General features: G+C 46.7%; 1 protein-coding gene across 6 annotated transcripts in view; it reads left to right on the forward strand.

Moving 5' to 3' along the window:
- Positions 1-14370, forward strand: part of CASZ1 (castor zinc finger 1) — a 161982-nt gene that overhangs the window by 122550 nt on the left and 25062 nt on the right. For all 6 annotated transcript variants that reach the window (XM_017744020.1, XM_017744021.1, XM_017744019.1 and 3 more), the window contains 5 exons: positions 657-1497; positions 4263-4331; positions 8714-8804; positions 10879-11043; positions 13552-13724. In XM_017744020.1, coding sequence (XP_017599509.1) covers positions 657-1497; positions 4263-4331; positions 8714-8804; positions 10879-11043; positions 13552-13724 — 1339 coding nt within the window. The remainder of the gene's footprint in view (positions 1-656; positions 1498-4262; positions 4332-8713; positions 8805-10878; positions 11044-13551; positions 13725-14370) is intronic.

Raw genomic sequence — 14370 nt, forward strand, 5'->3', positions numbered from 1 at the left:
CATGCAGACAGCCTTTGCTGCTCTTCCCCTGCCTTGATTCATCTCCACCTCTGCTGCTCTCCTCCTCTCTGCACTATTCTGTTCTGCCCTCCTCCTGCTCTACCCCATACATTGCCTTGCCCGTCTCCCTTACCCATTTCAGACTATGCTGTCCTGCCTGCTCTCAGCCTTGCTTGCTCTTCACCAACACACGTAGCATTTTTGCGTGGGTTTTCCCTCTTACACATGCTGCCATCTATCCTCTGTGCATCTCCTTCCATATATAAACATACACAAGGACAGATCTGTACAAACCTCGGCGTATTGGCATTGGTCTCACTTCCAGTAAAATTACTTTTTCTTCATATTAGACCAAGGCAAGAGTGCAGAGACATTTATGAAACTTTGTTTAATGTACTGAAAAGCCATCGGCTAGAACATTTAGGAAATTGATTTTCCTGGCATTGATGAACTCTTTTTATTTTACCCCAGTATTAATTACTTTTTTTTTTAAACAAATTAATTTAAGAGTCATAAAACCTAACAAGTGAGCCAAACGTCAGTAGATCATGTTCCCCTCTCCCCTTCCTCCCCCCGCCCCCCTGCTGCTGGTGCTGGTATGGGAGGAGAAAAAAAATCAGTGCCTTGTGTGACTCTCTCCTCTGGTTTCTCTGCAGGGGAAGCTTCATCACTGCGGGATTACGCCGCCACCACCATGAACGAGTTCCTGGGCATGTTCGGCTACGACGACCAGAACATGCGGGATGAGCTGGCCCGCAAGATCAGCTTCGACAAGCTGAACGCTGCTACCTCAGAGGCCACTGCAGCTGTTGCCTCTCTCCCCGGCGAAGATGCCATGAGCAAACGAGCCCGCTTCTCCAAGTACGAGGAGTACATCCGCAAACTGAAAGCTGGAGAGCAACTCTCATGGCCCATGCACTTGGCCAAATCTGAGGAGCTGGGCTCCAAGCTGGGCAAAGAACCTTCCTCAGTGCTGGCACAGCCCATTCGGGTGCCAGGTCCAGACGCCTCCATGCTGACGGAGACCAAAGCCACTATCCTGCCACTGCCCTCTCCCAGCAGTTCTCAGATGCAGGGCCTGATGTCACGGGCCTCCAAATATGACTTCTTCATTCAAAAGCTGAAGACGGGTGAGAGCATCAGGCCACAAAATGGCAACACTTACAAGAAGGCCTCCAAGTATGACCTAGAAAACGTCAAGTACTTGCACCTTTTCAAGCCTGGGGAGGGAAACCCAGATATGGGAGGAGCCATTGCCTTCAAGACAGGCAAGGTAGGCCGGCCTTCCAAGTACGATGTGAGGAACATTCAGAAGCTTACTCCAGTAAAAGCTCCAGTCCCCAGCCTGGCCCCTGCTTCCCTCACCAGTACCCCCAGCAGCACCCCTGTGGCCGGGCCAGAGCAGTCCATCTCATTGCCGTTCAACACTCCTGAGTACCTGAAATCAACTTTCTCCAAGACGGACTCCATCACAACTGGAACAGTCTCTACAGTAAAGTAAGTGTCCTCCCACTTTTCTTGTCTTTGTATTAGTGGGGGATCATACCAGAAGTCTGTGTGTGGTTCAGTGGGAAATCCGAGTTCTTGCGGTGATAAATACTGCACTGTTCATGGGACGGTTCTCTTTGCTCTCTGTTGAAGTGTCTGCTCCTGTTTTACACCTTAATCTCTGTTTATCTGATCTGCACTAAGGCTGTGACCTGCCATCAGCAGTCATAGCCGTGAATCTGGAGTTCAATAGCTCCTGAGTTCATATGTTAAAATGAAAGAGGAGGGAACGTGGGGCTGTCAGCACTCTTAAGGTCAAGGCTGGAACAACTTTATTTTCTTCTCCCTCTGGTTTCCCAGGCATCTGGATGTATATGTAGGAGAACCTGATTCTTGTTTCCATTTAACTCAAAGGCATGACTCTTCTGACTTTACTATTAGCAAGAGGGGGCTTTTTGTTTGTCCCAGAACTCAGAAGATGTTTTGGTGCCTAATTCCCATCAATTTCCATAGGAGTTAGGCATATACCTACTTCTGTGGGGCCAGGCCTGTGTCTTCTCAATTTGCTTGCACAAACAGAGGTGATTCAATTACCCCTCAGACTGGGCAAACTCATTAGCCCAATTACCACTAATAGCCTCCTGCACATGCATTGCCAGCAGTCTCTGCAGTGATGCCATTGACTGAATGGAGGTATCTGAAGGCCTTGCCAAACCTTGGATTACTTTTTAATGTGACTTCCAGAGGTGGGAGCTGTAGAAGAGATACATGTGTATGTCAGGCTGCAGCAGGGAGGAGGGGAGAGACTTCTTTGCTTTCATGTCATGGTTTGGATTTACTTGTTTCTCTCTGTGAACCTGGGGCTGTTGTGCGGTGTGAATCCCATGGGGTCATTTCTAGTAAGTCCAGGGCCTTCTGTCCTGCCCTCTGTGCCATCATACCTACCCTACTGCTTGGTCCTCTGGTGCAGAAAAAGGCTGTTTTGTGTTTGGTATGTGGACCTAGGACACCCTGGGCTAAATCCTTGCTTGAATGCTCCTTGCAGTCCGAGCAAAGTCTGCATCACCCATTTTCCCTGTTTCCCCACATGGAAGGCAGAGCCATGTAATGGTACCTGTCTTCCACGTGAAATGGTTGTTTATCAACTGCCTGCAGACAAACTGAGAGCTCCATGAGAAAGGGCAGAGTATTATTAACATCTGCATCTGCTCAGGATGTTCAGGGTCTGCTCGGGGTCCTGCTCAGAATGAACCTGTACGTGCCCCAGATGACAGGCAGGGACTCGTATTACTTAAAAACACAGTGTTGTAAATACTCCTGTAGACTCAGTGCCTTGTTGTGATGGGTGACTTGGTCCGAGACTCTGTGCCCAAAGTGTCTTCAGAACACTCACCTGCCTGGGGTTCACTCGCCATCGTAGAGCTGTGCCTGAAGGCACAAGCAAGATAAGCAGGCCTTATATCTGCTGTGGTGTTGCACTGGGATCCCAGTTTGCTTTCCTTTCTCTTGCATATTTCCTGCCTCTTGCCAGATGTCGGTTTGCCAGCACAATGGTGATCCTTCCTCTGGCCACAGGACTTCCTCAACCAGGGCATCATGGAATGGAGGATGACCAGGACCTTCAACCTGGCACTTCCCGTGTCCTGATCATACACTGCAGTACAGAATGGGCTCTGGTCCCTTCTCCCTCAGTCTACTCACTCGATACAGGCTTCCATGGTAAAAGACAGCAGCCCGTTAATTGTGCTGGTGAAGGAAGTGCTGACTGCAGTATCTGGGCCGTGGCTTCCCATTCCCAGTCCCCACTAGGTTCAATAACCTGACAGGAATTACCCTTCACTCTCACACATCTGCACATACACCCTTGCCATGGGTTTAAACTTTCTTACATCAAGTGCCATTAACCTGCCCTGAACTTGTCTACCTTCAAGTGAACTCTGTGCAAAAGTGTCCTTGTTTAAACCGGGGTGCAGAGCTGTCAGGAGGAGGAGTGGAGGTTGGGCACAGACAAAGAACACAAAGAAGATGGTGTGCAGCCTGTCTGGGGATGCATTGGGGTGGCCCTATCTCTTGGGTAGGCTGGAGTCTGGCCCTGCATCTCATTTTCCCTCTTCCTGAACTCACTCAGGATGTTATTTTTGTCTGCTTCCTAATGATGTAAAATAATCCAGGCTTATCCCCAGGTTGGGGTGTTTTTCTCATTGATTAAAATACATAATCTGTCTGTTGGAGTTTTGGGGTATCTGTGAAACAAAGAGGCATTTGAAGCCCCATCCAGGGGCTGGAGCCACTGTTCCAGTGCAGCTGGCCACAGGGAAATGGGCAGTAGCTCACAACGTGGCTGGCACAGAGACTCTTCTCCTGCAGCTGAGCCAGGGGCAGAGCTTCCGTGCATACAAGGGCAGCACTGCCAGGTGACTCAGAGAGGTGTTTGTTTGCAAACAACTTTTTTGTTTACTTTTTTGTATAGGCGTTTTTATTTTTTTCTGTAGAAACAGGTTTTGTGGTTGGTCTCAGTTTCTCCTACAAGCTGCTCTGAATCCTGCAAAGAGGGAACATGCAGGAAGGGTGGTAGGCAGCCTGTATATTTCCCTAGGAAAAGAAGGTATGGGATTTGAAGAGCAAAGGGGAGGGAATTTAAACTTACGGGTGTCTTTGCTGGTGCCCTCCCTGGGCCCTCTCTCCTGATCTGTCAGCAGTGTGTGAGAGAAATAAGAAGTGTACGCTGTGCCCTGTTCCTGTTAACCAGCTCTGCCCTGTGTGTCTCTCATTAGGAATGGATTACCCACTGACAAACCAGCCGTCAGCGAAGACGTAAATATTTACCAGAAGTATATTGCCAGGTAGGCAAAACTTTTGACTTTTCTGGAGAGAGGGCTGGGAGTAAGAAGGTGGAGTGGTGGTGGGAGAGACGAGGTCTCGTCTGGATCAAGTGTTTAAACCAGACTTTGGCACTTCCATTTCCCATGGCATCTGTACTTGCTCTGTCCCCCTGCTTGGGAGAGCAGTAGCTGTGAGAGGTATACAGTCAACGCCAAGAACATGCTTAGCTCCCTGGAGTTGTTAGACTTTGTGACAGATAGTGGAAAAATGCTTCACTGAAGAAGCCCAGGATTTAAATGGGAGTTCTGCCTCTTGACTGTTGTTTTTTCTGTCCACTGCCTTTTTCCTCTACCATGTCCGGTGTCTGCAGGAGGCAAGCAGAGAATATCTCACATCTGAGAATCTAGGCTGGAGAAATTCACAAGTGACTGGAGTTCAGGCAGCTCTTGGCATCAACATGGGATGTTTTATCCTAGAAAATTTTTGCAGCTCATTTGTCTGAGAAACCCTCACTGAATCAGGTGCAGAGTAGGGCACCTTATCACAGCTGTGGGCATGCTTAGGTCAGGACAGCGATGCTGAGAGGGAGCCCAAGGCTGTTGTGGTGGGACGGAGTGAGTAATGCCACAAGAGCCAGAGGGACAGAGGAGATGATTGCATACCACCTGCCTGGTTAAGAGCTCATGGTATAAAGAAAGGGTCCATCAGGCTTTGCCCCCAGCCAGTTGAATCCTCCATCTGTACTGTGAGAAAGCTCCCAACAAAAGCCCCTTGTATCCAGTCAGACACGAGGCAGGGAAGCAAGCAAACACTTCTCTCCAGGGAAAGAACTAGAGGGTTTGCTCCCACCAGCATTTGGGCACTTATTAATGAGAGGGGAAGGGAATGTGCACTGTGCTTTCCCACCTTACCAGAGCCCACAGGGAGTCTCCTTGTGGGAGACAGTCAGCTGCTAGGAAGGTGAAGGGAACATTTTGACAGGGAAAAAGAGTGGGAATGGCACTCTCCTAGCTCAAGAGTGGAACGAGAGGTGACTCAATTTCCTCCCTTTTGCACAAATCCCAGATGTAGGAGAAGGGGGCAGAAGACCCCATGGGAAGAGAGGACAGTTGCACCACCACAGGCAGCTCCTCAAGCAGCAATGCCTCAAGTGCATGTGGAAATTCACTGCCTCGGGGGAGAGTACAGTAGTAGAGTGTATAGAATATAGGAAAGAGAGCAGGGGTTTAAACCACTCTCTGCATGGGGCAGAAGGAGCAGCATCCTTTTGTTTCTGAGATTGCAGGAATTGCAGGGGCTGCAGTGGGAGAGGAGGTAGCACCTTTCTGTCCCGCATTCCCCTCTCAAGAAGAGAACTGTGTAAACACTTCAGCCACATCCACTGCTTGCAGAGCTCTGCAAGCCCCTTCCCCTGGGTCAGGCAGGTAGCTGAGGGAGGTTTGTGAACTACCTCAGGGACACCACATCCTGCTTAAAAGGCTCCGCAAGCCACCCGTTGGCAGCACAGCCATTTCCCTTCAATTTACACACATTTTTAAAAACAGTTTAAAGCCTTAAAATCAAGGGGTGGGGGGAGAAGAGACACAACACTCTTATGTCTGTACTGCATAATTAGCTTAATGAGTTTGCCAAAGCCACTGCCAAAAGCTGCCCAGGGATAATCCATTCTCTCACACAACAAAACAAAACCTCTTACTTAGCTAGTTTGGGTTGGGTTGTTTTTCCCCCTCCTCCTCCGTGTATATTTATAATAAAAAAAAAAGACCACAGAAAAAATTATTATTATTATTATTAGTGCCTCAGCAGATGGTGCTTCTGGCAGCACTTGCTTAAATATTTATTTCTGTGTGAGTTTCCTCCCCCCCTTGTAATTGGGGTGGGTTTTTTTTTTTCTTCTTTCACATCATCGTTACAGAGTAATGAGTCTGTAAACACTCTCTAAGCATGCTGACTTCTTTATTTATTATTTTTATTATTATTTATTTATCAACTCTTGCCAGATCAAGACTAGTTCTTTCTGGCCGAAAAAAAGAAAGTGAACCGATTAATGTAAAGGAAGAGGGAGTGGGTTGTTCTTGTGCAAATGAATCTATGTGTCTGTATTGACAATTTAGGAGTTTGGATTTGTATATCAGTGTGTCTGTGAGTTTCCTTGTTTCAGGTGTGTGTGTTTCTGTCTGTTCACGTGCATGGAAATTGTGGGTACGTTCATGTAAATTCAAGGGGGTGTTGATGTACTGTAGAGTCTGTGCATGTAAATGTGCGCGTGTGTATGCGTGTAAGTAAATGTGTGGTGTGTAAGCTTTCCTGTTATGAAAAACCTAAACAGATGCTGTGCTTTAAAAATTAATAGCTTTGAACTGTTTCAAGTGTCAGAAGAAACACAGGATAATATAACCCTTTAGAAGCCCAACCTTGCACACTGCAGGAGCAGAACTTCCCCTTTGTGCTGGGTTTGCCACTTTGCTCCTTCCCCCAGCACATGGTTTGGTGGAACACTTGTCTGTCCCTTCCTGTGCTGCAGGCACCACACAAACCTTTCCATGGCACATGGAAAGGAGGGTAGGAGTTGGAAGTGCTGGAGTGCTTGTTTAGCTGTTGTTTTTAAAACTGAGCCCATGTGTTATTCCTGCTAGGATGCTTCAAGTAACTCATCTCCTGGAGTCTGATCTCTTTGGTGTCTGGCCCTTCTTTTACTCGAGTTGGTATCTCTAATCATTTTGCAGCCTCATTTTGGATAATATTTTCAACTGCTTTGTATTTGTCAGCAAGGTCTATATCTTCCTCTTCTCTCTGCCTGGTCTGCACCACACAGTTCTCAGCCCTGCACAGCCCTTTGCTCTTTCTTCCCTATCACATCAGTGGAATAGAGAGGAAACTTCTCACAGGGCAGTTTCTTTCCTCGAAGAGCTGCTGGTGGTGCTGCTGACATAAAGCCCTGGACTAGCAGGACCAGTTGCTTACATGTGCTGTGGAGCCACATGTCCCTGGTCAGTGTCACGGTGGCTCTGGCGGCTGCCCTGGACAAGCCTAGCAGTTGCCCAGGCGTTGAGCAGGAATCTCTTCCTCTGCTCTCAGTTCCACACCTTTGTTTGTGCAACCAGCCCTGCTGTTTGCCTTGTGGTTTGTTTCTTCTCTGCTGCTGAGGTTTGTTCCAGTTTCTCAATCACCTGTTCTGACGTGATCCTGATTTCCTGCAGTATTTCTTCTCCTTCCCCAGGGAAAGGCATGTCTGCTCCTGGCATCTGTCCCTGTCTCCCTTTGTGAATGCTGAGGCAAAGAAGTCATTTAATTTTTTAGCAATGTCTATCTTTTCTGTCAATTAAGTCCCCTTTCCATCTCCTAAAGGCCCTGCTGTCTCCACAGTTGGCCTCCTCTTCCTTACTGTGCTTCAGAAATGGCTTATTTAGTATTGCTTTTCATCCAGACCTTTTCTGTCCTGTAGCCTCACGTTACCTCACCTTACAATGATCCATAATCTTCCCTGCTCCTGCCCCTGCCCCTGCCCCTGCCCCATTCCTCGATTGCCCCAGGACACCCTCACTCCTCTCATTTTCCTTTTTTATCTGTTGCCCTTCCTCATTTCTTTCCCATGCCCTTTATCATATGCACTCCTGCTGTGTTTAGCACTTAAGTGACGTGAGGAACCTTTGAGGAACCTTTGAGCAGATGGTACTTTATCTTTGAATGTTTCCCCTCTGAGTCCCTTTCTCTCCACTGCTTTTCCCTTTCAGGCTCTTCTAGGGTCCTTTAGAGTATACACGAGGGAGTTCATTGCACTGATTACCCCATTACTAGATCATCCCCTTGTGCCACTTCCTGGTGTGTCTGTCAGTCAGTAAATTCTGCATACTGACTGTATGTAGGTATTACATGGCATTTCTGTCTTTCTGGTGTTTTTTGCCACCCTGTATGTGAGGAGTTTTCAAATTTGCTATGCGCAACTTTTCTGATGTCCTACTAGATGGGCTTACACTTAAAATTCAGAATCCTTATTTGCCCAACATGTATGTGTCTCCTTCTGTCATGGGAGGTTTCTGAAACTTGCTGCTGTGGTATCTAAACTCTGTTCTAGAACTGTGTGGTGTTTAGTTCAAGGAACCCTCCTTCCTTCTGCTTCCCCAAGTAAACAACTTAGATAACAGAGACGAATTTCAAGGGGAAAGACAGATTAGGGATGTACAAGACCTGAGTGATCCGGCTCAAGAAGCACCTTTAAATAGTGCCAAATAAGCAAGGGAAGGCAAGAGGGTCACCATCCTTGGAGGGGATAACGGAGGTGGGGTTTAATTCCATAAACGTGTGAGTTGAAGGCAGGAACAGCACTTAGTTCATTTGTACCTTGCTTACAGGCACTGCTGCCAGGACAGTGGTTTATTCTCTCTCCCTCTCCTGTTTGCAGGTTCTCTGGCAGTCAGCACTGTGGACACATACACTGCGCGTACCAGTACAGAGAACATTACCACTGCCTTGACCCAGAGTGCAACTACCAGGTAGAGCAATGCCCAAAACTTACCAGCACGAGCATACAGGGGTGAATGTGTGTCCTCCTGTGCTTTCCTCCCACATGCATGCACATGCCTTTTCAGTTTGCTGCTCTGAAAGAGGACAAGATATGTTCTGAATTTAACACAACTTTATTTTGCTCCCATTTAACTCAATCTAATACCATTTAACCAAACTCAGACCGCTACAACGAGGAGCCAAATATAGATCAGCTCAAGTCAGTGGGAACTACTCCACATTTGTATCAGTGAAACACCAAGAGCGTAAATCGTGCTGCGTTAAACTGTGCCTGAAACTAGGGAATGCTGATCTGTTAGTCTGTCTCTTTCCATCCTGCGTTGGTCTGTCTGTTCCCCTCCTGCTGCCTGAGTGACTTTGTAGCAGCAGTATCTGCAACAAAACACCCAGTAAGACCAGCAGCAGTGCGGGATTTGTGGGGAAGGCGCGGGGGTAGGAGCAATGCTGTAATTGCTGGGAGAATTGCCAGGGCATCCACGTCAAGCCAGCAGGTCACGTGCTGTGTTTGTTTACCCTTATCCCAGGTCCGGGAGTTTGACACTGGCATTTCTGTGGTCAGGCTGATGGCGTGAGCGGGAATCCCAGAGTTTGCCTCTGCCGTGCACCAGACACAACTTCAGCCCTGCCCTAGGAGACCTTTTGGTCTCACGGGATGAGTCTGGCCACAGCAGAGGAAGTTGATCTGGAGCTGCTGGGCTTGGCTGTGGGTTTCTATTGATCAAAGGAGAGTTTCTGTCCGGGATGCACGTACTGGTCCTTCTAGCCCAGCATCGAGTAATCAAGATGAGTCTATCCCAACTGTGACACAGATATCCCTGCACCAGAAAGAGAGAAACACAAAGGATGGAAAAACAGAAAAACCTATTATTGTGATTGGCCTCATGATTATTTCCTGAGGAGTCTGGAAGCTGCTTGCAAAAGAGCTGTCTGGTCTCGCAGGGAATAAGGATTTAGGCTGCTTTTTAAAATGCAAATTATTTTATGGCTGAGATATATTTTAGAATAAGTAACGCTCTGTAATAAGTGGGCACAAATTAACAATGATTGGCAATAGCAATCCTGTATGTATGCCCTGGGAAATCATACCTCCAGCCTCCAAGGGATTTCTGTTGAAATCTATATCCATATATTCCTGTGCCAATACCAACAAGATTGATCAGGATTGAGAGAAAAGAGTGGAAGCGACAATCATTTGTTTCCTATGAGGCAGACTAGAAAAGTTGTTAAACATTAGAATACAGGCCTTTTCAATTACTGCTCAAAATAAATGGATATTGATTTCTTTTTTTAAAAATCAGATTTACTTTCTCACCTTCAGTGGTAAATATTGATGTCTGTGGGAAATAGAAATAAAAAGCTTCATTTTAAAGGCACTTAGCCTGCTCTGACAGTGGGGTACCCCTTCATTGCTTCAAGCAGGTAGAGGATGAAAAGGATACTCTGGTCATACAGATTTAGCTCTGAGCTCTGTTTTTTTCTGTAGAAAAGTATCTTTCTCTGTGACTTCAAGAAGGTTTTGCGTCCCTGTTTTCCTAATAAAACCATCCTACCTTCTAGGGGACGCAAGAGACTTAGAATGGGAAGACAGTGTAAAAGAACAAAGGGTTTTTCCCAGTTTCTAGTCCAACACGAATGTGGCAGCCAGTGTCTTGCTAACCACTACAGTGAGTGACTTGGAAGCTTGGATTACTTGTTTGTAGGCTGTTCGGTTCACTGGTTTGCTTTCTAACTATAGCACTTCTTGAGATAGTAGCAGCTAAAATTATGTTGGAAGAACTGCAGTCTTAAAGCTGCAGGGAGCAGATTCTGGGCATCACCCCAGTGTCATGTTTACTCTAGAACTTTTCATGTGTATTTACTTTCCCTTTACCAAGAAGATACATGCACACAATTCCTCTTTAGTCTTGGGGTGATTACTGCCAAGCTTTCAACTCCTGGTCCCATAAGTTTGTTAACAACAACAAAAGACACCCACCCTGCCCCCAGGATTACTCACCCACTGGCATCACGTGTGTCTCACTGTCTGTCTCTGTATCTCTGCAGAGATTCACTAGTAAACAGGATGTGATTCGGCATTACAACATGCACAAGAAACGTGATAACTCCCTGCAGCATGGCTTCATGCGCTTCAGCCCCCTGGACGACTGCAGCGTGTACTACCACGGCTGCCACCTGAACGGGAAGAGCACTCACTACCACTGCATGCAGGTAACAGCAGCCCAGGAGCCTCTGTGTGAGCCAGGTCCTTTCTGGGGTGGTCTGGCAGGATTCGTGAGGTCTGGCCACCCAGTGCTCCCTTGTCAGAGAGCATTGGGCTGTCCTAAGGGACAGCAGAGGGACGACATTCATAGCCTGTCTTGCTCACTTCTGATGCAGGAACCTTGTTGACAAGTCTGTGCCCTGTCCTTACTGCACTTGTCCTGTCAAGTGTTGGGAATGGCAAAGGCACACCCCATTCTCAGTTTTTAGAAGCCTTGTCCATGCAGTGAGGCAAAGCAGGTCTCAGGGTTTTCTCACAGTCTTGGACTAGTTCAAGTAAGTCCCATTCTCAGAGACTCAGAGACTTCTTTAATGCCACCGCACTGTCTCTACTCAAATCTAATCTTTCCCTCCCTTGAAACTAGACTTTCTTGTGGCACATCTGCCCTTTAGCACTGGGTTAATTTCCTCCATAATCAATTTCTAAAGTAATTAAGCCTTAATGTCACATATCTACACTTAGCACCCCTGGTTCTCCATGTCCTTCGCCAGTGGCACTCGTGTGTGGTGTAGGCTGGCCATGTTTCAGGGGCAGCCAAGCAGCTGGAGCTGCTGCACAGATGTCATTGTGATGCCTTTACTGTTTTAGACATGAACACGCCACACTGTTTGGGTCTTACCCTGATCATTCCTCAGGTTCAAGGGTTTGACGTGTACTTGTTTTGGTAGAATTGTGGCCTAAACCATTGCCCTGAGAAGGTGCTGCAGTTACAAACAGAGTGATCAGCCAAGCCTTGGTGACAGATTTTCTGGTCTGAAAAGTCAGGCTCACTTCCTGACCTGTCCCAGCAGTTCAAAGCCCCAGTTAAAGTCACAAGGCCTTAATCACATGCTTAAATGCTTTGCTAGGATAGACTTCAGCGTATGTTTAACTTGAAGTCAGGTAAGCTTTCTGAAGTCAATGGGGCTTAAGCACATACTTAAATGTTAGGCATGCACTCAAGTTCTGTCCTGAATAGGGGCTGGTTGAAGCATGTGCTTACAGCATTTGATAAATTGGGAACTTCATGTGTCTTTCTCTCAAGGACATTTTCTGTTACGCTTCCATAATATTGGTTGTTTAGTTTCTTCAGTTGAGCAGGGTGGGATTTGTTTGATTTTTTTAGAGTACGAGGAGTGTTTCACAGCTTTAAGTCACTCCGAGTTCAAATAGAGACCCTCGCTTACACAACTATATATGGCTAATTCCATCCTGTGCCCACCGTCTCCCAGTAGAGTAATGCCCATGTAAGCAGTGTCTTACAGGAAAGGTGTCAGAATATAAACTCCCAATTAAAGAAAATACTGCTTAAATGGCAGAATTTGTGCCATCCGTCACATGGGGGTTTTTTTCTTTATGTCCATAATTGGTGTGGATAAAATTCAGTTAGTTGTTTATATAAACTGACATTTTTTTAGGCTTTCGCACCAAGAGCTGCATTGCAAATTATTCCTAAGGACGCTTTTGTTTAATTCTTTTTTTTAATGCCATGCAGGGCCTGTCTTTTTTCAAGGTGTCAGTGTGGAGAGAGAGAGGCTCTTTTATATTGGAAATAGCTGGAGATCCTTTTTATTTTTTTCCTTGGGTATTTGTCATGGGTTTTGTTATTGCCTGTTTGAATCAACCTGGGCTGAACTAAGGGGTGGTGTTTTCCTTCTCTTCATTTCTGAGATGGTGCAGGCATTGGCACATGTTGTGCTAGAAGAAAAGAAAAAAACCCTCCCTCAGCAGGGCTGAGGACGTTTTCAGATTCCAGTGGGTTTTTACTCAATATGGCAAAGTTGCCCCGCTTTACCCAGAGGAAAGCAGGTTTTCAGCATTCCATCCTCGTCACACCATTCTCATTCGCTGCACCAGTTTAAAATTATTGAAGTAGGAGTCTTGAACAGTGACAGGGAAAAAAAGTCACCAGTTTGCTAAAATCAGCTGAACATGGGGTTTAAGGTTTGCTAGAATGAAACTGTTTATTACAAGCTCAAAAGATCGGTTGGCCTCATGTTGCACCAGCATGCCTTACCTCCCAGAAGGACTAAAGAAGCAAATAACTTATTCCCACTCAATTTTGTATTCCCTAAATAGATGAAATCCTACTTTGTTCTGTGTCACTCCAAGATAACAAAAAGCAACAGCATTTGTTAGTGTTCTGCTCTCTTTAAGAGCAGGAACCCTACTAACTGCTTCCCCAAGCAGGCATGATTATCTTGAGCTGGTGTTTTATGCCTCTGATCCTCCCTTCTTTTCTTGCTGTTTCATGCCCAGAGAGTTGGTTTGGGTTAGGTTTTTGTTTCTTTCCACAACTGCTCTATGCTCTATCAGTCTTTAGATTGGGAATTAAAGTGATGACTTAAAACCCCTAGGAGAAGCACACAAATGGAACTATTAAATATACGTGTGCTGCTCATGTATTTATTGCTGCTGGTAATAATGTCAGGCTGTTAAAGTGCTGTGCTGATGACTCCTCTTTGGGCCTGGGGTAGGTGGGTTGTAACAAGGTCTATACAAGCACCTCTGATGTGATGACCCATGAGAACTTTCACAAGAAGAACACGCAGCTCATCAACGACGGGTTCCAGCGGTTCCGTGCCACGGAGGACTGCGGCACTGTGGAATGCCAGTTCTACGGGCAGAAAACCACTCACTTCCATTGCAGGTGAGACAGCAGGGAAGGAGAGGAGTCCTGCCTCAGAGCTGTGTGGTCTGTTTGCCTCCTTCTGCCAAGTCATAATTTCAGGAGTATGCACAGGGACTTGATTTGCCCTGCTGTGACCTTCTCAGTACTGCTCCTGAGAGGGCTCATATACTAGGGCAGACATGATTTCCAGGATCATACCACAGACCACTCTGAAGGCAGGAGTATGATCTGAGGAGACGATACCCACTAGAAAATAGAGCCTAGAATCATTTGGGAAAGAGATCACAGTGCTCTTCAGAGCGCAACTGAAGTAGGCCATTAATACACTGCTAATGGCACTTCCATGGTAGGGTTCTCTCCAGGCAGCTGATCCCTTTTGGGGCCAGACTTAGCCTTCTGTACACAACTGCTCTTCTTATGTTCTCAGGAAGAGTAGGAAAGCACAGTTTGTACCTTAGTCCCCTTTACCTGTTGTTTTCTTGGAAGTTTTAGTGGAGGGTGCCTGTATTCCCATGTTCCTGTGACTGTTCTGCAGAGTAGAGTGAGCTTCCCAGCTCTCCCACATGGCAGCATATCTGCTTGCCTGGGTGTCCCAGGTTAACCCACAGACAACTCCTCAGCCCCTCTGTAGCTGGGGCAGTTGTCTCATTCTGACCCCAGTCCT

This window comes from Corvus brachyrhynchos, unplaced genomic scaffold (assembly GCF_000691975.1).
Source record: "Corvus brachyrhynchos isolate BGI_N302 unplaced genomic scaffold, ASM69197v1 scaffold68, whole genome shotgun sequence".
Lineage (NCBI taxonomy): Eukaryota > Metazoa > Chordata > Aves > Passeriformes > Corvidae > Corvus > Corvus brachyrhynchos.